The 24,851-nt window shown below is 45.0% G+C and overlaps 2 protein-coding genes across 3 annotated transcripts in view; one reads left to right on the top strand and one right to left on the bottom strand.

The window, feature by feature from the left end:
• LOC121838089 (polypeptide N-acetylgalactosaminyltransferase 1-like) overlaps positions 1 to 8,985 on the top strand; it is a 34,781-nt gene extending 25,796 nt beyond the window's left edge. The window contains exons 8-11 of the mRNA XM_042294148.1: positions 6,577 to 6,719; positions 7,119 to 7,232; positions 7,718 to 7,858; positions 8,781 to 8,985. Coding sequence (XP_042150082.1) covers positions 6,577 to 6,719; positions 7,119 to 7,232; positions 7,718 to 7,858; positions 8,781 to 8,927 — 545 coding nt within the window. The 3' untranslated portion in view covers positions 8,928 to 8,985. The remainder of the gene's footprint in view (positions 1 to 6,576; positions 6,720 to 7,118; positions 7,233 to 7,717; positions 7,859 to 8,780) is intronic.
• A 1,385-nt stretch (positions 8,986 to 10,370) lies between these two features.
• Positions 10,371 to 24,851, bottom strand: part of LOC8026598 (activating signal cointegrator 1 complex subunit 2) — a 35,595-nt gene continuing 21,114 nt past the window's right edge. For both annotated transcript variants that reach the window (XM_029987515.4, XM_029987516.3), the window contains exons 14-19: positions 22,146 to 22,246; positions 20,465 to 20,563; positions 18,141 to 18,329; positions 17,124 to 17,214; positions 15,487 to 15,616; positions 10,371 to 11,288 (exon numbers count right to left, since the gene is read on the bottom strand). In XM_029987515.4, coding sequence (XP_029843375.3) covers positions 11,158 to 11,288; positions 15,487 to 15,616; positions 17,124 to 17,214; positions 18,141 to 18,329; positions 20,465 to 20,563; positions 22,146 to 22,246 — 741 coding nt within the window. In that variant the 3' untranslated portion in view covers positions 10,371 to 11,157. The remainder of the gene's footprint in view (positions 11,289 to 15,486; positions 15,617 to 17,123; positions 17,215 to 18,140; positions 18,330 to 20,464; positions 20,564 to 22,145; positions 22,247 to 24,851) is intronic.

The following is a 24,851-nucleotide window of genomic DNA, read 5'->3' on the forward strand; positions in this document are numbered from 1 at the left end:
CCCTTTCAAAAAGTTTGACAACAGTGAAATAAAAAGCTCGATCCGGCTGGATACACTGGGCAGAAGACGCCATCTTGATGGATGCTCCCGGTTCGTTTATGTCGCCCCGGTACGAGCTTCGTAGTGTGGTAACGAGGTCGTGAGTTGAATACGACTGCTGTTTCTTTATCACGCGCTAATCAATTCTTTATTTGTATGCTCTGACTAAGAACAAAAGACCGAGCGGTACCATTATTATTAAAAGTGAGAGTGGATCAGTTCCTTGTACGTTTTTTGTGTGTTTCGGTGATGCGGTCGCAGTCACCTTGTTAAGAAAGATAAGTGTGTGTTCGTGGCCATGCGAGTTGAAAGGCTTGCGGTTGCATCATCCTGTTATTCTGGAGTTTATTCGTGATCAGTCGCAAGCTTATGTAACACGCATCGCACAGTTATTGTTTTTTTTTTTTTTTTTTTTTTTTTTTTTTTTGGGGGGGGGGGGGGGGGAGTTATATATAAAATTTAAAAGCGCTAACAAAGACGGAGACATAAAAGGAAGGCGAGCCGCGAACAGGACGAGCGCTTACTCTCAACTGAACATTTATTTAAAAACAGCTAAAGCAAACAACCTCCGATAAAAATACACTGAATCGCGGGTCCCTATCATTTCGTCGAAACTCGTTTCGTGGAATTACGTTTCGTGGACAACTTTTCGTGGACAACTTTTCGTGGACACACGTTTCGTCGACAGTGTTACGTTTCGTCGACAATCGTTTCGTCGACAGCACCACCGTAAAACGTTTCGTCGACAAACTTTTTTTTTTTTTTTTTTTTTTTTGCGGTTCCGAAAGGAATGCCGTAAACTTAAGGGAAATGCGCTTGTAACGGATGAAAAAGACGATGCCTAGCGCAGTTGCTCTCCAAGGAGAGCAACTGCGCTATCCTTTCGCTGTCATCCGTGTCAGATGGAGAAGCAAGAGCGCACAGGACTTCGCGCGCGGCCTATTCGGATATTTGCAAGTTCCGATGCCCGTTTATGGAACCGAAAGTTACTGGAAGAAGAAAAGCCTTTTATTGCAACGTTACAACCCTAATATTTCAATTGAAGTTAAGCATGTTCATTACCCTCAATTATTCAAAAGGAAAAGTGATGCAGTGTTTTACTGGCTACTGCGGCTTATACGCGAAAAAACTGTTTAGTCGCACTCGTTTCATCGTCATTTATCCTTAAGGGCCGATTAAAAAGGACATTACACAACAAGGGGGCTGTAAACAATGTCACATAAAATTAAATAAAAAAAGCACGAGAACCAATAACACTCGCACTACCGGGAGCACGCTGCCCGCGAGTAAACCTAAAAAAAAAAAAGACATTGCAATGCAATAAATAAATAAATAAACACGAGAATTGGTAAGAGATAAATAAAACAGCACTGAAAGTTTAGTCGTATTACACAAAGTAAACCATAGTTGATATCGAATGTGCATCTTAAAGGGTAACTGCAAAGAAAAAAAAGTTTTTTTTTAAATAGCCTAATTGGGACAAGCATGTCAAAAAACAATTTTTCCGCGAGAAAAAACATTTTTTACAGCAATATTTATTGCGTGAGACTCATTTTAGTTTGCGGCTATTTCGTCCGTTTTAAATCGCGCGCCACGAAGTTGTGATTATGTGACGTCAATCCCAAAAGGTTCTCATTGGCTAGGAGTTCGATTGACAGCTTAGATCTTGGTTGTTAAACCTTTGTTATATGTTGCAATTTCCTTTTGAGCGGCATATTTTTACGTTTAAAGAATAACCCATGTGATGAGAGTTATTATTCTTTACAAAAGGTTTACAAGACGGGCACTTCCGTTTGGATTCATACAAACAAAAGCGCTTCGCCATTCTCTCATGGCCGCCGAAGTCTCTGCTCCCGCCTGTCTCGCCGGTCTCGCCTACCTCGACTAATCGTTTCACCGAAGTGATCAGTGTTTCGTCGTTTCGTGCTGACCCAGGTGCTTGAGTGAGACTTCTTGAAGTGAAGTAGTGTGTGTTTAGCATCTGTCGCAGGTGTTAGTGAAAGGAAGCGACGCGGGGTTTTGGCTTTCATAGCGCGGTTCTTTCGTTTTCCTCTTTGCTTGCGTAGCGTGTTTTTTTTTTTTTTTTGTTGGTTGTTTGTTTGCGCGTGCAAATGCTGACTTTTCGGAGATGTCAGATGTTTGATCCCGACAGTGAGCCTTCCAGCAGCCATGTCGCCCCGAAAGGAATGCTATTTGGCTGGAGGCAATCGGGCGTTCGCGTAGCGACCAACGTGTCAAGTTACGTTCTCGTCATATCGCTCTGGAGGCCGTCGAGATTCGCCCCGTGTGCACCTAACGTCCGCGACTAGACAGAAAATAAAAAAGCACTATGTCCACTACGTAAAAATGGTCTCAGTTCATGCATCTGTAGGCAGGTACGAAATCGTGCCCAAATTTATTCACACCGCACGATGTAACACGTCGCTGTACAAACGCAGTCCAACACAAAGCATAAAAACGGCAGATTTAGGACAACAATTCGGAGTCTATTGTTCAATTAAAACGACGTAATTTTGTTGAAAACGCCCGCAGCTTTTTACTCACGGTATGCGTCGGGAAACTTCCACATTTTGGAACAGAACGAGGCAGATTTACTTTTAAAAACGCTCCCAGCGTCCTCCCGGACCAGTTTGACTGGATCAGCTGACGACGACGGGACTTAACTGGTTGAACGTCAACCCCACAACAACCAATTTGCGCTCCGTGTTAGCACCGCATTACACACACCACGAACGTTTCAGCTCTGTCGCATCGCCGTGTTGCACCAAACAGAACGAGATCGCCGAAACCAACGCAGCGCTGTCGTGAACCTTGGCTTGTGGTTGCGCACTGGTGGATTCTGTGACTCCCTTCGCTTTCAAAGCGCGCACGACGATTACGAACGATACTTTTCGTCTTCCGGGAACATCACAGGGGCACTTCTCCGGTCACGTCTTCGCTACATGTGCTCGCAAACCCGCGTCAAACCAAAACAATACGACAATACCGCGGTACCGCTGGTACCGCGGCCTGGCGTAGTTGCCAGATCTTGCCGGAAGTCGAGACGCTGCGTCGTTCAACTCCGCAACGCAAGGAGAGTGAGGGGCGGGGCGTACTCCTCTTCCGCGGGGGTCGAAAGAGCGGGAGTTTCAAATGTGGAGAGGTTCTCACTCTACTAAATTACGTCCTGTGGCGTAAATATTGATTAAAAAAATCATTTTTTTCGCGGAACATTTGTTTTGTGACATGCTTGTCCCAATTAGGCTGCTTAAAAAAAAACTTTTTTTTCTTTGCAGTTACCCTTTAATGTCTCGAGCAGCCGCCACATGCAAGGCCTTGGAGGTGGTAGTACCACTAGACGAAATCTGTCGGCAGCAGCCGACTGGTCCTCACACGCGACATTGAATTGTTCTTTTATCGATGCCAGCAGACAGATACCCGGGGCAAGTTCGTAGCTCTTTTCATAAAAGAGCGGCTTCCAAATCTAATGTTCTTTGGTCACATATTGGTTTATCTGCATGCAATATTTCAGTACAGGCAGAACATATGCAGAACTATTGTGTTATTCATTATCCAGAAGCTAAATATGCTAAAACTAAAAATCGTATGCGGTCTGGTAAGTACAGTACGTTGAATACCCAGTGTTTGGAGGAGAAAACAACCGTGTTTTATCACCGTAAAAGTAAACAACGCGTAGGAAAATGCTCAGTCTCCTTCAAAGTTTATTGCTAGCGGCTAAGACCAGATGCCAATTAGCTTGAAAACTGATTTTATGCACAAAAGGTAAGGGCGCAAACGAGCTGGAGGTGGTTAAACATTTCGACAAAAACCCCGAGACTGGGACAAAAAGGGGGGACAAAAAGGGACGGACAACTTTGTGTTTGTCCGTCCCTTTTTGTCCCAGTCTCGGGGTTTTTGTCGAAATGATTTTATGCCATTTTCAACGGTAGGAAGGCTGTGTGCACCGCAAACGGGCCTCGTTTATTCTTTCAAATTTTCTTTAAGAGCTTCAGTGTTTTGACGTGTGGACTATCTATGCTATGTTCAGGTGGCTCTTGAGGATTCTGCCAAAAGACGCGACGCGCGGAAAGCTACGCTTGCTCTGGAAATGACCCAGCCACTTTTTCAAAACAGTCGGAGTGCCGGCGGCCAGCCCGCGAAGGGTTGCATTCGATGACGTACAGATACCTCGATCACGTATGCTGCCGAAAGCGTAGCCCTCAAGAGCAGCGCAGATGGTTGAATGTTTTAAAATCTAATTTGAGAAAGGGCACTGGTCGATAACAAAACTTCCCGGCTTTGACAACACTTCCCCAAAGGATCGGGCAAAGACACGAGCGAAACCATTCAAATCGAAAGTTCCAAAATCAGTGCAATCGGCGACCCCCCCCCCCCCCCCCCCCCCTCCCCTAAAAAAAAAAAAAAAAAAATGCGATAGTTTAAGTTGGTGAGGGAAGATGGCTGCGCACTGGTTCGCCATACTTGGCCCCACTGATCTCTATCTTGGCCCAGTCGGCCATCTTTCATCCATCCATCCATCCAACACAAGGCCGAGCGCCGCGCAGGCGCAGAAGTCGCGAGAAGGCGCAGCTGGCGGAGCTGGCGGAGCCAGGAGCTGGCAGAGGGAGGTGTCGACTGAACGTCGCAACATCTGTCGATGAAACGAGCGGGTGCTCGTTTCCACGAAACGATCTGTCGATGAAACATCGCAGTGTCGACGAAACGATTTGTCCATGAAACGTCGTTCGACGAACTGATTGCCACCGCTGAATCGCTCAGTGGCGTCACTCATCACCACGCGTCAATAAAATCACTCTTTTGATGCAGAAAAATTGACGGCTGGCTCACGCAGCCTTCAGTGCCCTCTTTCTCTATAGCATGCGGTTCAAGCACTTCCCTCGCAGCTGTTCACGAGCCCTCCCCACGATCATGGTATTTTGAAAGTTGGGCTGGCACAGACAGTCTCTGCAATGAAGAGGCAAGTGCACTCCAGTTGTTGAATCAACAACTGGAGGGTAAAGGGCAGTACATCCACACCGGAAGTGAGGTAGTGCGTGGATGGAGCCTTATCTCCTCCCGACTTGTCTACATCCCCGCGCGTAGGATGTAGACACTCTTCCGAGAAATTTTTGACGTGTTTCTACTGTAAGCGAAAAGACAGCGAGTGTGCAGGCGAGCTGGTGATAGTTAATCCTGTCTCATAACACCCGAGACTGTGGTGGAAGAAATTGGAAATTTTTTAGTAGAAGGAACCTTTCCCTTTCTGTTTCTATTCCTTCTACTAAAAAGTTTCCAATTTCTTCCACCCTTTGCGTTGCGCCGCCAGCAGTTCGGCTGGCTCCTTAGCAACGATGACACCGTTGCTATGGAGCCATATGACGCGTCGCAGCCAATGGGAATTTATGTGCCGTTTTCCGGCTTCACTCCATGGGACAGTAAATGCTTTCGCATTAATAGATAACTTTTGGAGCCCACAGAAAACTCCCGGAAGAGCGCAAGCACCACGTGACTATAGCGGCCAGTCACGTGACTTTAGCGGCCACTTTTCCGCGGGCTCCCGCGGGCGCCAACTACAAATTCATTTCGCGCAATTTTTTTCCTTGTAAATTCGTTTTATGACATTTTTTTCTCAATCGAGTCTGTTTATTTCCTTTGCCTAGGAAATAAAGTGCGATCGTTGAGAATCATTCAGGAGATATTAAATTGTGGTTTTGAGTGCAGAAAAACCTTTATTTTTATCAATTTCCCCGTTACATTAAGCAAAGAAACTGGGGTGCATAGGTCATGTAGCGTCACTTTTCCCGCTATATTTAGCGGGGAAACTGAATTGGCATATGTTACTTGACATAAGGTCACGTGACGTCAATTTCCCCGTCAAATTTAGAGGGAAACTCAATCGGCGTTTAGGTCGCGTGACATCACGTCACGTGACGTAAATTCTTCAGCCTAATTTAGCGGGGGAACTAGAGCATTGTATAGTCTCTTAACGTCAAATCACGCGGACAACCGGAAAAAATAATTGGGATTGGGGCTAGTTCCGTTAAGAGGCATTTCACACTTTAATAGCGCTTAAAAACATTACTTTGAAGGAGGGGCAGTCAAAGATATTTTGGAGTTTGAGGAACATCTGAGGGTACTTGGAGGAACCCAGTCTGAGAACCCATGCTGTAACCTGGCCTCAAGGGCTCCTTGAGCTCCCAAATGTCCTTGGTCGTTCCTTCCCCAAAAGTACAGTGGTCTTCGAGCTTAACATTAATGTGACCAGATCAGTCGTTGATGCATAGTTAGATACCCTATGTAACCAACAAGCTCTATCATGTGCATTACTGTTAACACAGTCTGTACTCTTTTTTGTCGCTTTATTGCATCAATGCCAAGAACGCGAAAAATGCCCCTCAGCTGTCAATCGAGAAAAACAAGTGTTCCTTGTGATAAAAACGTTTGAGAACCACCGGGCAAATAGAAGCGGAACATAATGTCACATGTTCTTTTGTTCTCATGAAGGGATAGTTGTGGGAAAGATTCAAGTTAAGAAAAATCGAAACTTTCTCCAAACAGATGTGAAGAAGAGGCACATGCTACAAGATGTCACTGCCCGAAAGAAGCTTCGCGAAAAGCTTCAGTGCAAGAGTTTTAAGTGGTACCTCAAAAACATATGGCCAGAGAATTTTCTACCCAACGATAACAGATTCTTTGGCAAGGTGAGCCGCTTCAAACATGCTGCCTTCAATCACTTAACATAAACAAATCATGACACTCGGGTAATTAAACACATAACTCAATGATAAAAAATACAGGCATAACTAGACACTCTAATATGAAAACACACTAAGCAAAGCTTAACCTTTGGCCATAACAGAAAGAGGAAAACAGATTGTACAACATAGACAGAATCTACAGATTCTACCATTTCAATAAGATTTTCCACCAAACTCCAAAATTCTGCATTAAACGAAAAATTGGTGACCACGATAAAAAAAAAAAGCTTTGTCAACCTATTTTAGACAAAATATATGATTTTGCTAATGAAAAGTAAAATTCACAAGGTGTACATTACAGTGAAAAACGTTCAGACTATAAGAAAATTGTGATCATTGCAGGTGAGAAATAAAAAGAGTGGGAAATGCTTTGTGAGGCCAAGCTCCAAGAATTATCACCAGCCAGTGGGGAGAGTGGTCCTGGAGGAATGTGCATTAACATACTATGCAATGCAGGTATGAAATACAATGGGAAAGGACATCTTCTGATGTCAACTTGCCTAAATGCTTGTGTATGAACAAGGTGCTAAGAATATTTCCAACTTTCGATATTCAGGATATCTTCCTTTGGGCAGACTGACTAATATATAATATTGACACATTGTCGGACCAAACATTCTTTCCAACAAGCCCTACATTGTTAGAGCTGTTTGATCATTCATAGAAGTAACTCTGAATCCCAAACTAGCTTTGAATATGTTAACAAAACATTGGGAATGTGACTGTCAGATTTTGCAGGAGTTAATGCAAGAACAGTTCTAAATGCCAAATCTGACGAATGCTTCGATTTCAATACCTAAAGAAGCAGAATTAAAACTTGGGTTTTACCTCCTTTGGTCAAGCACTTGATTTTTGTGACCGACGTCAAACATGTAAATTCCGAGGTTAACACCATACCGCTATTTGTCCAGACAGCACATTGCTACCTCCCCTCTTTGCAGCACTTTGTTTTTACCGAGGAGGGATTCATCAAGACAGACGAGTCAATCTGTCTAGACTCCCCAGAATCAAAAGCAGACACCAATGTTGTCATGATTGCTTGCAACGACCTCCAAAGACAAAAATGGAGATATGACCCTAAGGTAAGTAAGAATATGAGACCTCTGTTGTCACACCATCACACATCAAGAAGAAAGCATAGGCAATAGGCAAAGATCACAAGCACTCATTTAACAGCTATATTCCCATTTCTTTAATCTCAGATATGAGAAATGCAATCAGAACTTTGGTTTAACAGAGGAAATGTCATTTTTGTAGCAAGTCCAAAACAATGTTTGGATGTATGCAATATGGTCCAGTGTTGTCTTTCCAAACAATCACACACATTGCACAATAGAGCTAGAGGTGCTAACTATGATATTAATGCCTGCATCACTTCTTTAAGTTTAATTCTACAAGTCTGCCAATTGTGCCAGAATAAAACTTCATACAGCGACAGTTAAGCAAAGGCACGCCCGGCCAACATAACCTACACTTGATGCTCTGTTCTGTACAAAAAATTAAAATTCATGAACATAAATAAAGAAATATAAGGAGCATGACAAGCCTCACTTATTACCCTTTCCTTGTTTTGAGGAGTTCAGTTCATCTGTATGTGATTCAGCAATCTACGAAGGTCAGTAGCCCAAGCCGATAGCTTTGCGAGATGATCCCACTTCACTTGAGAATATACAGCAAAGAACCGTGGCAATGTAAACTTGCACTCCCGAATTTTCTAAAAGCTCCAATAACTTTCGTGATAGCAGACTATTTCTACATAGTGAAAAGGTAGAGTTGTCTTGCAGTGCTAGAAGAAAATTTAACATTATGGTGCAATACAAAAAAACAACTCCCAGAGCAAAACATCTGTCAACTTTGCCTGACCTACCATTTTTCAAAAACAATTATCAGTTCGCTTGAACACCACTTGTAAACCTTTTTGCGATCCTTATAAAGAAACACGACAGTGACAGCAATAGAAAAAAAAAAAAAGCACGAGCTCTTAAACACATATTACGAATTTAGGCGCAGATCATTGTCCACAAGACCTCAAGGATGTGCCTGGACCTTCCCAGTCGACGGGGACCTCAAGGTGTCACTCTGCAGCGCTGTCACGGTGGCAGCAGTCAAAGATGGCTCATGGAACCTGTAGACTGGAAAAAGCTTGCCTGACCTGCCGCCCCTTTCTACGTTTCCACCCAACACACTGTTGCTGTCAAAAAAAAACAACAACTGACAATACAATTGGTATTAATGACTGGCAAGCATCACAAGACTATTTCTTGCTGCCAGCACACCTCAAAACAAATGTCACGTTTCTTCGAATAGAGGTCACCACTATTGCAAAGAACGCCTGCACTACAATGCCCAAAACATGCCTTATCTGTGCGCTTACCCAGCCCTCTATTTTGTCCGCTCAATTTTCGTGGCAATATTGCACCAGAACAATTGCCGGTACTGCAACAATCTGTGACAATGTCTAACTGGGACGGCATCCCTCTGGCACTAGTTGCAAAGGTAAAACAAACTCCAACTTAAAGTGCAAAAAAAAAAAAGTCCGAGGACACCTAAGCACTTCTTACGAGTTGTGAATGCGAAAGCATAAATGTCGTTCTTCCGCTCCCTTAGCTCCTCTGCGGCGCAGTGGCGTGGACGGCCGAGTGCACGCTCTATGAAGTGACCGCACCGCGCTGAGCTTGGCTGTGCCGCCTCTCCGGAGTTCGCCCGAGCGGGCTGTGTGGCCAGGCCCGCACCGCAACACCTCTTACCGGAGGTCGAGCCGCTGCGTGCGCTGCGCCACCGTGGAGAGGGCTTCTCTGGTGGCGTCCCTGGGAACTATGCCACCCAAGAGCCAATGGAAGCCTCGTTCCTTGATGACGCGTGCCAGCCAATGGGAGCCTATCCATCAGATTTGTGCTACAGACGACAGGCTTCGCTCCATTGGGACACGGGAAGGTGCCGTTTGGCGCGGCTTCATAGCTCATAACGTCGGTTCGCTCCATAAGACAGTTAATGCTTTCACATTAAAAAAAAAAAAAACATGTTCAAAGAGCTTACCTTTTTGATGCACTTCTTCTGGAGAGAGCTGAAGTCTGTTAAAAAACCATAATCTCTGGTAGCTTAAAAATGTAGGGCGTAGCAAGTTCCGAACTATGACAGGTTCAACCGGCTCCAAAGTTTTTCGCTGGGAACTTTTCGTGGGTAATATCCTATTCCCCGCAAATATTTCTAAAGGGTGCTTTTTTTTTTATCAATGCCCCATTACAGTATTTCTATTTACAGAACACTATAAGTCAGTATTGTGGTGCAAGCAGGACTTGCTTGGGCCACAACGAAAAGGGTGAAATTGGTTTATGACTTTTGTTGAACCATTCTTTCAAAGCAAGATCTATTCAAATAGTTTTTTCGATGGCAATTCTAGCAACCAGGGCTTGAAAATTTTTTCTGAGGAACATGCAAGCAAGGCACGGACGTGACCAGTGTTGATAATGTTGGTGCTAATTTGGGTCAAAAATAGCAGACTTCAGGACTGCATTATTTTGTGCCTCAAGCAAGCACACTATAGGGTGGCTCTAGACAACTCATATTTTCACAGCGAAAAGTCGGTCACAGAAATGGTTGTGGAAAAAAATAGCTTTATGATAATCCAAACAATGTACATGGTTGCACATATTCGGAAAATAATTAGCATACTCTCTCGTATGTACAACATATTTGCGAGATTTAAATATGAAAGACAATTCATTTGCAAAGAAAAAGAATAATTACAGTATGAGCGATGAAATAGCCCTTGAAAAACATTCTCGCTACCTCGTTATAATATCTGCAGTCTTTTTTCCTTAGTGCAGGACGCCGAACAACTTCAATCTTGAGTTTGTACCACCAAAACCATTCCGAGTTATCTTCTTCTCTGTCAAGACAGATAAATTAATTACCTTATAAGCAGCATAATAAAACGTTAATGCGACCCACACCTGTCAATGAATATTGGATCAAAAGTAAAACAACCAAATAGAATTAATATAAATTTTTAAACAGATCTCCACATGTTTGCAAAATGCCACTAACATATCATCGTCGCAAAACATAAATTAAATGTCACCAAGCTCTTGGAAAACCCCCTGACCAAAATATTTTGCGCTCACGTCAACCACGAACCACCTTCGGTGTTGCAGACCACGAATGCGGTGCTTGTTGCAATCTTGAGCTCTACCAAACAAACGCAATCTTGAGCTCTACCAAACAAAAATACCAGCTGCTCCAAAAACACACCCTGCACAGCCCGCCCCACAAAAACACGGTAGAGTTCCAACACCGTCCGTTTGGGGATCGTCGTTGCACCGCACCCGACGGTTGTCGGGCCTATAGACCTACACGGGGAGAGGGTGAAGGAGTGCGGACGCTAAGAGTACATTCCTCTGCTGCGCTTGTGGTCTGCCTGGGCCCTCTGGTTATGCCCTGCAGATCCGTGCCTCTCCTTCAGTTGTCGGTCCCGCAACACGTCCCTTGACTGGCCTCGTCCGCGGGGGCCACCTTTACGACACAGACAATGTGGCCCAAGGTTTATTGCTGTTCTCCAACCACTTGAAAACACGGTGTCTCGTGCCCTACACCAGGGGCTCTTATGCATCCATTGACGCATTGAAGCAGCGCAGAAGCCCACAAACCATGTACAGAATAACGCACACTGGGAATGTTTGACCCACGTTTATACATCAATGGATGGCTCAGATCTGCTCAGATAGTGCCTAATCTGGACACCCACTTAGGGCTAGGGACATTTCCTTGACCGTCCCTACGGTTAAGAAATTGTATGAGCTCGGGGAGCCCCTGAGGGTACTCTGAGGAACCCAGAGTTACCCACAGCACCACTCAAAGCTTTCCAGAGCTCTCAAATGTCCTCGACTGTCCTTGCCCCTAAGTAAAACTACTTTTTCCCAGTTCAAGCACCATTTTAGTGGATCTGAGTCATCGATTAATGCATAACTATGAGCCGAATGCTTTTAGCATGTGCATTATTACAAGGGTTCCGTGTTTCCGTTTAAATCCGAAGAACTCCGAAAAACACTATAGTCGGTTACAAGTCAAGAAGGTAGGAGAAGCTCCTCCCACAAGTGTGATGCGCCCGTTTCAAATCTCTCCGCAGTCGAAAGAAGAGTTCACTGGAAACGCTCCTTGTTCCGCTTCAATGGATTGCAACTCGTCTCCGATCCCACTTTTTAAGAAAGCGACCTTTGTATTCATCGGAGAGGGAACCGAGCCCCTGAAAGCAGCCTTTGTATCCATCGGGGGGGAAGCTAATCCCCGAAAGTCGTATTTGTTTCCGTCGGTGGGGGAGAACTCTAATCTCCCTCTCGTGCCTTCCACGATGCTAAGTCAGAGTCGAAAGATAAAGCAGATATCTACAAAAAGGCAAGACCCTCCTCGCGCGTTGGCCGCGACGTCACGGAAACGGTGGGACGCTATTGGATGCGGAGGTGGCGGAGCGATATCTGATTCCCTTTGAGGGGCATTTGCCGCTACCTTCTTAACCTGTAACTGACTATAGGCTGTAATATTTTCGTCAATTCGGATATATCCGAAAAACTGAATTTCGGAGTAACAATAAAAAAATAAAAAGCAATATTAAGTATTTTACGAATCGATCGATTAAAAGCACAGGGACAGTGGTGCTGAGGAGAGGCCACTTCAGTTTCCTTTGAAATATTGGACTATTCACAAAAGGGAGTTCATTGTTTATCTCATCAAGGTTTGTTCGGAGCAACAGTTCATTGTACTTCTGGATCACTACAAAAGCCACCGTTCAGGTTTCCAGCTCGAAGCCATACTACTACCGTAATACCCTGAGATACCCCCCATAAAACTGAAAGCAAATCGAGTGAAAAGAAGGAGGTGGCTAAATTTCGGTGTGCAGTAAAAGAAAGCTAAAAGAATGCTAGTTTTAGATTCTGTGACCTGCGAAACTTGTGATTACAGCAAGGAGTGATGAACTAAAGATTACTGTCCTCTTCAGGCAACAATGTCTGCTAATCTCCCGCCGCAGCTAAGTAACACCATTTCCGCTGAGTTCACCACTGGCCAGGGCCCTGCAATTACTAGAAGTGGGCTCTCTTTTGGTGTTACTGAAAGAATAGCAAATCATGCCAAAAATAGGGATGAGTTAGAATCTTTCGGGGGGGGCATCTTTTGGAGTATTACGATATTGGTGCTTTGAGGTAGAAGTACTAGTTGTATTTTTGTAACAGTGAGAGCTATGATTTTCTGCTATGAACCTGTAGATTTTATAGGAGGGGCAGAGCAGTTGGAGCTTCCTGCTTCCCAGCGACTACGTCCAGGTGTTTAGTTAATTTCTAAGTGTCGACATTATCTGCAACAACACTCCTTTGCGAGAGTTGTCGTGGGGCAGTTAGTGGTGCTGACGATGGTAAGGGACTTGCTAAATGCAGCTTCAAAGGTACCATTCAATACAGGTGAGTTCTTATAAATTTAGTGCATGTTTGTGTCCAGATATTATTTACTCTTCTTTTAAATACCAAAATATTGGAAACAGTAAAATCTATTTTGGAGCATTGGGAATATAAAAATATAAACTCCAATAAACTTTAAATCTTCAGTGAAAAATGAACTCAGAAAACCCCCGTTTGAATTTAAAGAAAAATGAACTCCGAAAACATGGAATCCTAGTCATTACTTACAAGGTGTAAGTTTCTGTGCTGCTTTATTACATCGATGCCAAGACCAGGAGTGGTTCTTTGGGTGCCATTCATGGCGGACAGGGGTCATCGAGATTGAAAAGTTTCAGAACCTTTGCCACAGGGTTTTCTGTTTCAATTATACAAGAACTGATATGCTTTGAAATATTTACGGGGATTCGGTTACAAGCTTTAATTGGAAAGAGTCTGCGGATTAGTTTTCTGTAAATCTTTGGACACAATCCGGCGGGCTCGGATTGGGGGGATGAGAAACTTTGCCTTTACTCTCTTCCAAACAAATTTACAGAGAAGTCAACCAGACTCCAGCACACCAGGATAGACAGAATTTGACACTGTCAGGAATGGCGTTTTGCAATGAGACTTGACCCTTTAAGAGCCTTGGACGAGCTTAGCTTGTCGGCCGCTTTTTGGTTAAAAATGCCATGGACAAGCTCGGCTCGTCTAGTGGTTTTCCGGTAGCCCTTGATACCTCGGACGAACTAGGCTCGTCTGAGTAGTTAGCGGTGCTGCTCATAGATAGCAGCACTCGTTTTGAATTGGCGCCTTTTTTCTTTTTGCCGCCGCTGATTTTGGCAAAATAAACTTTTAAAATTTTATTTGTTATATACTAGAGGACTAAAACTTAAAAAAATATATATGGCCTTTTTAGGTTGCTTTAAAAAAAAAAAAAAAAAGTGGCACTTAAAGGGTTAAACACCTAACAGCCTTTCTGTTGAGAGAAACTGTTTTTTTTTTTTTTTTTTTTTACTATAGGCACAAGAAGTTAAGTAGAGCATGCTGCATAACCCCGCTGCTATGTTGCAGACATTTTTACTTCGTTGAATTGTCGAGCCTACCTCTAGTTTGAAGACTAGGAAGGCTTAACATAACAGGCCTGATCTGACATGAGACTGCAGCTGTCTGCTCTACAGTGGGTGCAAAGAGGCAGAATATAGTTTGTGATAACCTTTGTAAGGCAAGACAGCCGTGCCAAATCATCACACGAAGATCAGATGTCAAGCACTCCTGCTACAGCCTTAAGGAATTTAAGGGGCAACATCACGTAATCTTTGTTATTGAGAAAACAGTGTGATCGGCAGTGGATCGTGGCACACACACAGCGTTGTGAACATGCCAGAACAGTTGTCTGCTGTAAGTTCATCCTGACATAGTGCACGTCTGATCTGTCCCGATAACATCTTGCTTACAAACTTGGCTGCGTTTCTGAACCACACATGCGCGGGCCAGAGTAATGCAGATGTCGGTGGATGCAGCGTGTGCAGTAAGGCAGACGACACATCAACTGTGTTCTATCGCATGACTCTCCATAGCACGCGGCTGTGCCCTGGCATTGACAACATGAGGCCAATGTTGCCTGCAGCAGCTAAAGCTTAATATTGTTTTGTGATCATGCCTAAAGCGAGACTGCACCAAAAATATTGAACTTTTCCGAAAATAAATGAAGTAAGTCTGTTCATTAGCACTTCTCAATGTGAAATCACCCACTACCCCGAAACTAGTTTTGTAACGCTGCCGCCGCCTGCATGAGTCGTGGGAACTGCAGTCCCGCATGTGTGTCAACCCCACTGCAGATCTAAGCGAGCAGAGTGTGAGACAGTGCACCGCAGCCGGTCCCTTGCAGATTAAAGTTATGGCGGCCTCACTCATGCACAAGTGGGACGGTTAGTGAGACTGGCCCATTGCCCAAGGGACCTTCCATAGTTGGGACAGAGTAGAAGCCAAAAGCGAGGTTCAGGGGGTCCGGTACTGGTCCCCGTGCGTGTGACAGCGAGATCTCGGCGAAGAGCCCCCAAATCTGTTGGTTTGCTACAGTTCGCTTCACTCGAAGCGCGAGCAAAGCCAAAGCTACAAGCACGTTCCCCCAAAAGACGCTTGCACTGCACGAGCGTGTGTGATGGGCAGGGACGTCGGAAGCCTGGAACTCGGGTTTGCAGCTTCCGTTACGCTCGCACCCGTAAAGAAACCGAGTACGGTCTCAATTAAAACGACGGGAAAGCGAATAACAGCAGGCAGCCCACCTCTAACATTTCGTTGCCTGGGAGGTCCCCCTTTCCTCTCCATCATTTCCCGATGCCTCTGCTCGCGCCGCTCGCGGATCTCCGCCGGGTTGGCCACAAACTGGTCCCTCGGAGGCTGCCACTCTTCTTCCTGCAATCCACAAGAGAAAGCCGTCAGCAACCTGAGGAAGGAACCTAGCAAATGACGAGGTAGACATGACATACTCGTGCGAATGTGTTCTCTCTTCACTTCGACATTAAGCGTGGCATTTCGCTTGCCCGGAATTGGGCAGGACGAATTCTAGAATCGATGCCACCTACAGAGTTTCTTGCATGAAAGTGGACATCGTTCGTAGTCGACGTTAAATTACCTGAGAAGACGCGATACAAAAATGGTACCGAACATTTCTGTACAATTGCCGCTTGAAACTATTCATAAGCCTAGAAAACTGGAGTTTGAGCACGTTTTCGTATCTACGCACTCGCTTCCCAGCACAGTAAAACATTGATGATACCACCGAGGTTGATCAATGTTCGGGATGATAAAAATTTTTTTTCATGATTGATTGAGATTTTCATGATTGAATTCATGATTGATTGAGAAAAGCGTGATTAGTATCATCGAGACCCTAGCATAAATGAGATGTAGTATTAATTCTGGTTTGTCCGTCAACAAACTCGGTTCTGCCGGCTGGTACAGGCCCACTTCCACCCTGCCTGTTTCTTTATGCTAATGTTTCCTACTCCTTGCATGAAATTCTTGGGTCAGGTCCAGAATTGACTTTCTTTCCAAGAAAGCTGAAGAGTTGGAGATACCGTATTTACTCGCATAATAAACGCACTTGCATAATGAATGTACCCCCGCGACCGATATCAATATTTTTACTTTTTGTTTCCCTCGCGTAATGAACGCCCCTCCAATTTTCGGCTCCCCGAGTCTCGAATTGCATCTAATTTAGCTAGCCACCAAGCCAACTTTCTTTTGCCGTCAAGCAGTCAGGCCAAATCAAGCCAAGCCAAGCTGCTCTCGAAATGACTGCAAGCAGCCCCAAGTGCATAGTTGCAAAGGTGATCAACAGTGAAACCAAGCGGCGCACACGCCTAGCGAAGCTGGGGTCGAGGAATTGCCCAGCCCCGGACGTGCTTCGTCCATCAGATACATTGATGTCAACAAACACGCCGTCAGCTGTGGTCCGCTTTTGGACGGTGAAATCATGAAAGTGGTTAGGCCTAAGAATGGCCCCACTGCTCTCTGTGCTAAGTGAGCTTCGTAGGACGCTTTTCCTTCGGCAAAAGGCACGCCGAAAGCGCACTGAAAAGGTTCGCAATTTATAAAGCATGATTACTGGGTGTGTCTCCATCAGTGGAGACGTGCCACAGTACCTTGCCGTGTCATATTGGCACCTAATATGACATTTGCACGAAGTGTGTAAATGCAAAAATTTTACCCTGCGTAATGAACCCCCCAAATATGTGCCAATTGTTTGGGAAAAGAAAGTGTGTTCATTATGTGACTAAATACGGTATTCTAATAAAACTCGCCCCAAAAAAAGTGATGAAGGGAATGAGAGATCCTGTGACTTGAATTCATAAAATGGTGAGACCTTGTTTTTTTTAACGGGAAGGCAAGAAAACATCTTTTTATAACTCTAACATACCTCTTCGAAGGCTCCTCCGCCATCGTCATAGCGGCTGTCTCCATTCCTCCGCCCCTGCTTTGGTTCCAAGACACGAGGTACGGTGAAGGGCCTGGGAAGGGTCCAGTTGAACAGAAGAAAACGTTTGAGAGATGCGGCGCATGCAATCGCATTAAACACGAGACAAACCACAGACACGCCTAAATTTCTGAACAGCAGCTTGGGGCAACGCCCACATTTACCTAGTTACTGCGCTATACGGCAGATTTAGCAGCCACAGTAACTTTCCTTGCGATGGGACAGCTTGTTAGGACGGAGATGGTTCAAGTTGACTCAGTTTCCACGACAACAGACTACACCAAGAAATGCAGGATGTACTTGGACGAGAGTTGGCAGTTGTCTGGTCCTCCTGGCCCTTCGTGATACTTTCAAAGGGAAATTTCTTGGATGGACAAGGCTTGCGCTAGGCACCACTCTTGAACTGCTTTTCTGTACACGCTCCGTAATACACGCCTACATACACATCCCAAAACTATGGCCCAACCATGAATCATAATACTCAAACAAATGAAGCAATAAAACTGGTAAAACAGCCGCTCCAGTCCGTTTCACTTCAAATGCGAGCGAAGCCGAAACTACACGGACAAGCTGGTTGTCCCGAACGGTGCTTGCACCGCGGGCTCCGAATGCCCGAAACCCGCTCCAGTAGCTTCTGCTATAACAGAGTATATGTAGATGCAGTTGGCTATCCCGTCACCATAGTGATCCTTCAGGAACAAATTTCTGCCGCTGTCGCACCTCTAGTATCATCACCTAGCCCCGTTAGTGCGGCGGCTAAACCCGTAATATATATGGTGTCTTGAAATTCCCGTACGCCCATCAAAACTTTTTCCCCCAAAAGCTACGGGTGATTACGGCTCTTTCGCTCGACTTGTGCCAACAGACGACAAACAGAGGTAGTACCGTAAAATAATGGGGGAACGCCCACCCCACTTTCAGTGACAACTGGGTTCGTAATTGCACCTCGAAGGAGCCTACCTTCGCGTCGTCAGTTCGTCCCCACGGGCCGGCTCCTCGAGACCGACGTCGTTGGAATCGTACGTGTCGTCATACTCGTCCTCGTACGTGTCTTCTGCAACGTCCTCGTGAATCATGCTGTACTTCTCGTAGACTTCCTTCAGTACTCTGTCGTGGCCCTTTTCGTCCAGGGACTTTGGCGTCTTGCTCCTGGACAAAAACAAGCAACGCACTTTAAGGTCTGTCGTCTTCTTAGGCCCGCAATTTTGAGGGATGTTCGTTTAAGATTAGATACCAAACAGCTGCTACCTGCCTAATGTCAGCGTAAGTTTATCTGCTTCTTCTGCAGGGGTTGTGATGACATCAGAAGGCCGAGCTCTGATTGGCTCCGATTGAAGGACAGGGGGTATAACTCATTGCAAGCTGCCTTGAGGTCTACCCACCATCCTTCAATCAGAGCCAATCAGAGTTTGGCATTTTGACGTCACCGCCACGACTCAAAAGAAGCAGCCGAAGTGGCGCGCTGCATACTTTAGGCCCAGATTCACAGGATACATTTTGGGGAAGGGATACTCAGTATTACTATTATGTGGCCATAGTGAAACACAGGTATTGATATTTGTATGTTATTACTGTCGAGACCAGTTATAACAATAAGTCAACGGGAATCGGAAATCGCTTCGCTATATCCGCTTCTTCGTTATACTTGGACTCATACAAATAACATTAAAAAAAAAAAAGGTAACACAGGTTGTCACGGGCACATGTTTATCGGGCCTGCAGAAAGCGGCCAAGGCTTCCCTGCATGCGTTTGCTGCTAGATCGGAGCCGCTTTTTGCCAACTGCGAGAAGCCCACCGAAAAAAGATCCTGCTATGTACAGATTGTGTCGACAGCTGCGATGGCCCCAAGGAGGACGCCGGCAGTGGATGGCATTTTTTACGCTTATGAGCACTCCGTCGTGGATGGCACACTTTTGATGCAAGGAGCTTGCCTTCCTCTTCCCCGTCGAGGTGCCGAGGGTGCCGGGACTCTACATCGTTGAGTGGCAATGATTCACCGAATCGGTGCTTGAGCAACGCCGCCACGGATCACGAAGCAAATAAAGAAGCATACACGGCACCGAGTTCGTGCTCAAGCTTGTCTGTCATCAGTATAAAAAGCCTAGATTTAAGAGATGGGGCAACTGCTCGATCGGGGTCACGTGGTTTGTCGACCGCGTTTGCAAAACGAGCTGCAGCATGCAAGGGGTCAAAACTCAAAAGCGTTCACCTTCTGCTAACGTGTCCACCTCTCCGCCCAGTTTCCTCGCCACACTGGCCACGCTCCTTCTCTTAAATCTAGGCTCTCTCCGTCATCTCCGCCGGTACGTTGTTGCTAGTGCTCCGAATGCCCCTATCAACATGCCAAGACGGCTTCTTCGCGTGCGATGCGGTAAAGCCACTTCCCAGATAAGGAACAGAAAGCAGACGACGTTGCAGAGACTGCCGCCGGCAGCCTTTCCAGCATCTTCTGCAGCCTGTTCTGAGTGGCTCCTTGGCGGCGGCAGCAAAGTGTGGCGGTCCGAGACTCAATAAACTTTCCGAATTTTATTATTTTTTTAAAATTATCACAAAATTTATTTTTGCTATATCCACAGGAGCCGCTCGATTTCCTTCGCTAGAAACAGACACAGATGCATTGAAAAAGTGCAAACGGGAACGGGAAATTGTGATCGCTTTGCTGTAGCCGCTATTTCATTATAACCAACTTCGCTATAACCAGTCTCAACGGTATATATACTTTGTTTTACCTTGCAATAGATCATGGCGAACACCACGAGCCATCGGAGCCAGTTTAATGCCGTGGGAGCATCACGTGACTTTCCGGAAGGGAGCAGTGACATATGGGGCGGGGAGTCACGTGATAAGCCCACAGCACTGGATTGAGAATAGGACGGCTCGTAGCAACTGTTGCAGTCTATCGTAAGGCGAAACGGAGCATAGAAGCGGCCCCCGGGCCTTTACTTTTGTGAAGTATCCATAGAAACCCAAGTAACACACTTTAAGGCTCTTTTTTTTCTTTCTTGGCTCTGCAAGATCAAATGTTGATTTAAATCTGAAACCAAGCAACCGATATTTCCGCACCCAGATTTACGGGACACAATTTGGAAAGGGGAAGTTTGCTACGATTTCGAACCCGTGGTGTAACTGATGTATCAATATTTGTATAAATAGTAGGTAATAGCTGTCTCCTAGCTCTTGCTTTTACAAAGTATTTATGGTCGCTATTTACAGTCAGTCGGTCCTCCAGATGAACAAGATCTAACGCAAGACTGTAAACTCAAAAGGGTCGAAGGAACCATACTTCTTTCCAATGTGTATTCTGGACAAATCCACGTCGTCCCTCCGTAGGATGTCAAACTCATCATTGTCGTAGATGCTCCTTGCTTCGAGCGTGGCAAGCCTGGAAAGGTTTTTAAAAATGGAGAAAGAGAGAAAAATGTTTTTTAGGGCTTCGAACATTGAGAAAGGTTTAAAAGGACGTTAACGGAGATCATGAAGATAATCACTGACTTTCTTATTTGGGAGAATGTTTCGATAACGACTGACACAGATATATTAGTACTTAGTCATGCCTGTTGAATGAAACCTCTGTGATACTTTTGATTTCTAACATCTACCTAGTAAGACTGCAGTTCATAAAATGTAATACAGGGTGAAACAAGGAGACGCCAGGCTCTTTAAATCGACCAGAAAATTCGGTTTCTTAACCTATCGCGCTACGACTTTGTGCAGCGTTGCCCACAGATGGTGCATTTTGTTTTTGTAAAATTTGCAAAGAGCGAACTTACTTGAGGAAAAAGTAAAGAAAGAAAAAGGCTTAGCTCCTATGGAAGCGCAGCGACGCCACCGGTCTTCAAAGAGCACGGCGCCGTTTCGCACGGGACACAAGAGATTGCGCAACGAACGCCGCCAACGAACGAGCATACGGCGCCGAGAGCCAGTGTCTTTAGCGGACAGTCTTTAGCGGACAATTTTTTTTGGACTCAAAAGCGGCGCGTTCCGCAGGCGGCGACAGTCGCAGAAACAAAAACAGGCGCGGTAACAACAAGGAACTGCAGTTCCTTGTCTGCTAAAGACGCCGGCTCTCGGCGTCGTATGCTCGTTCGTTGGCGGCAGTTGGCGTCGCGACCGCTTGCGCCATCTCTTGTCTCCTGTGCGAAACGGCGCCGTGTTGTTTGAAGACCGGTGGCGTCGCTGCCTTTCCATAGGAGCTAAGCCTTTTTCTTTCTTTACTTTTTCCTCAGGTAAGTTCGCTCTTTGCAAATTTTACAGAAAAAAATGCACCATCTGTGGGCAACGCTGCACAAAGTCGTAGCTCGATAGGTTAAGAAACCGAATTTTCCGGTCGATTTAAAGAGCCTGGCGTCTCTTTGTTTCACTCTGTAGAACCTGATTCAGTTAGGATTGTTTCCAAATCAGAAATGCAACACAGAAAAAAAAACAGAAAACAAATTAATGTAAAATTTCATAAGGGTGCCCACACAAAATGAAGACATATAAATGGTAAAAAAACATGAGGTGGGCTATCTTAGGGGATGAGGCAGCAAAGCTTTATAAAAATTAATAAACACAGGGATACCGGACACAGGAACCGGCACCGCAGATCACTGACACAGCAAATTCATGTTTAACAACGCAATAAACACGCGGGAATTCGCTACAAACTCCTTCGTAACGGGGAAAGGATACAGCAGATTGTGCATGCAACAAATTTGTGTTTCATGTTGCGATAAGCACATAGAAACTGGCTAAAAAAACTTGTAAGCCATTGGAACCAACAACATGAGCGCAAATCGCAAAACAAAACGCAGGATCTTGCTACGAACTCGCATGTCACTGGAACTAGTAATTTTGCACGTGCAAATTTGGACAAAAACACGAGAACCCTCCGCAACACCACAATTTACTAGTGCTTCGCATAGAAAACAAAACAAAATAAAAAAACATAAAAAACCCAGAGGAACATTCATCACTTGACTTACCGTGAGCTTGAAGGTTCTGGCTGACAGAGGCTTGGAGGAAGGTTGTTGTCTAGGAGTGCCATAACCACTTCCTCATAGTTGTTGTAGTACTCGAGGCATTGCTGCAGAGAGGAACAAACACATTTATATATGCAAAAAAAGAATACCGAGCAAACTAAGTTTAAACCTAAACATACGATTTAATCAAATGTGGTCAGTGCTCTACACAAGCCTGGTTCATCCATGGTTGTACGCTCTCATTGCACTTCTACCAAGGTTGTCGGCATGAGCTCATATCTTTGTAAAGATGTCCCACTGATCAAGGGCATGCACAATAGCACCTTTCGTTCCCAGAGATACTTACTCAAACTTAGTTTTTGTAGACTGGCAAATATTATACAGTCGCCGACCAATTTTTTGGAGCCGATAATTCGGGACTTGTTTGATATTTAGGCCAGAAAAACGAGGAACCGTGATCTACCCGATACAAATACCGTATTCCCTCGACTAATAGCCGCACTATTTATGAACAAGGCCCTTGCGCCTACTTTCCCGCAGAACACATATACAGCCAATCATCGCGTTGCGCATAAATAACATAGCGAATAATCAAATAAAGAACACAATTCTCCATACAAATGCATTCTTTACAGATGGTATCTTCGCGCGAAGATGTTATCTCTGTCCTGTAAACCAGGATTGGCTTGGTTTGGCAGCGCCACCTGAGTACTGCTAAGGCCTAACGCTAGGTGACGCTATATTATGGCTTTTTTTTTTATCTCTAGCTGCGTGTCATTATTATCACTGTTACGATTTTGCTTTGTTCATTCACCTATCTGCAGCTGTGGACTTGCGCCCCTCATCTAGTCTCGGTGAATCATATTTTCGAACTATGCTGGCTCGGATGTCGTGACCCTAACTGTTCTACACGTGCCGCAAAGTGTTGCTCAAAAGCGCGAAAGGTACTTGGCCACAATGCTAGAGAAGAAGGCAGCGATTCTTGAGCTAAGAGAAAGTGCCCGAATGCAAGCGGAGGCATAACCTGAAGCAAAACAATATTGACGTCTTTCTTAAGCCCGCTCAGCATAATAAAAGCGATTCTTTTAATTAATCCGCTTATTTTTCAGACCGCTCTATTATTTAAATGTTTCTTCGGTCCCTGTGAAGTCTGAAAATTGATCAGCGACTGTAATTACCCTTTGCAGTGAAGCGGGTTAAAGGGTATGGGCAAATTGCAAGAGAACACTTTCAGCAGAATCATGGGCCAGGTGGAGTAGAGCTCTGCCACGGGCCCAGGCCAGGCCGGGCCAGGTAGTACACGTTGTTCTCGGGTCCCACCCCAGACGTGCGTTATCTCCCACTATCGAGGAACCTCCAGCCGGGACGGACCCAGTTGGGCAAGACTCAGGGCCAACGGGCCCGGGCCGTAAAAGGTAGGCCCATACAGTGCTCTAATGTATGCTACTAAGCTGCAGGTGGAACTATACTCTCTCACTATAGTTGGTGACAGGTCAAGAATGAAAGCCCCTCCCACTTCTTTCCACATTCGCAGAGCGAACGGTGGAGAAGAGATCGCCTCCTCTTCGGCGATTGCTCTGCTAAAGTGGAAAGAGGTGGGAGGAGCTTCCACTTCGTTCTTGACCTGTCACCGACTATAGTTGCATATGGTGCTTTGGAAGCTACAGGTGGGAGAAGGAGGAAAGCCACTTTCATACGAATTTCGAGCGACGTCCTAATCTCCGAAGGGGAGAAAAGCAACACAGGGTACACAAAAGAGGGTCAGGTTAAGAGGGGAGTTCCTTCATTCCCTCTTCTCCCAACTGCTAGCATCTTTGTTCCTATAGTAGCATGGTGAGCAACTAGCGAGATAGAGTGTAGGAAAACTACTATACCCAAAATGTCCAGTCAATATTAAAATTCACACTATTAGAATGCCAATGTTAAAGTTGAGTGGATGATTTTTTACATTCGACTCTCCTAAAGGCGCCTAAGTTAGACTACAGTTGGTTCGCAATAATTCAAACGAATTTCCAAATTTTGGCTGTCCCTCTATGTTTTTAATGTATTCATGAGCCGCTTAATTCGAACGGCGTTTTCGTGTAATTCATACTTTTTGTCCTTGCAGCCCCGTTGAGTGCACTTCTTCCCGAGCATTAGTGGACTGCAGAGAAGCAACATCCGCAGAGCTTGTTTCCGTGGGTGCTGCTTCTCCGCAGAGCACAACTGCTCGGTGATTAGCACACTCAACGGAGCTCAAGCAGAACGCACATGAGCTATGAAAACTGGCACTACGCGCAAGTTGTTATAAAAATTGCCACGTGATTCCTGTTTTCATTACTCATGTAGACAACTTCTTGGCCTGAGGAACAAGCTTAATTTTGTTCCGTGATGTCATGTGCTGTCTAAACAGTCCACAATAAACATTTTTTAGAGATAAATAAACTCACACCATACATTTCATAAATGTTTCATGTGTGGCACATCTGCTTATGAACAGTAGCCCTATGTAAAGGAAATCATCAAATATCTGCTTTGTAAAAGTAGCCGTTCATATGGCAAATCATAACTTTATCTAGCATCATATTGAGATGAATTTGATCATTCAAACTTCTGATAATTCAAACAAAATTTGTGGCTTCCTGGAGTTTGAATTAACGAGTCTACTGTAAATTGTTTTCTAGCTACGTAGAAACTTGACATAAAATGATTCTAAAAACTGAACGGCAA

The sequence above is a fragment of the Ixodes scapularis genome, unplaced genomic scaffold (assembly GCF_016920785.2).
Source record: "Ixodes scapularis isolate PalLabHiFi unplaced genomic scaffold, ASM1692078v2 PGA_scaffold5__190_contigs__length_132052651, whole genome shotgun sequence".
Classification (NCBI taxonomy): Eukaryota; Metazoa; Arthropoda; class Arachnida; order Ixodida; family Ixodidae; genus Ixodes; species Ixodes scapularis.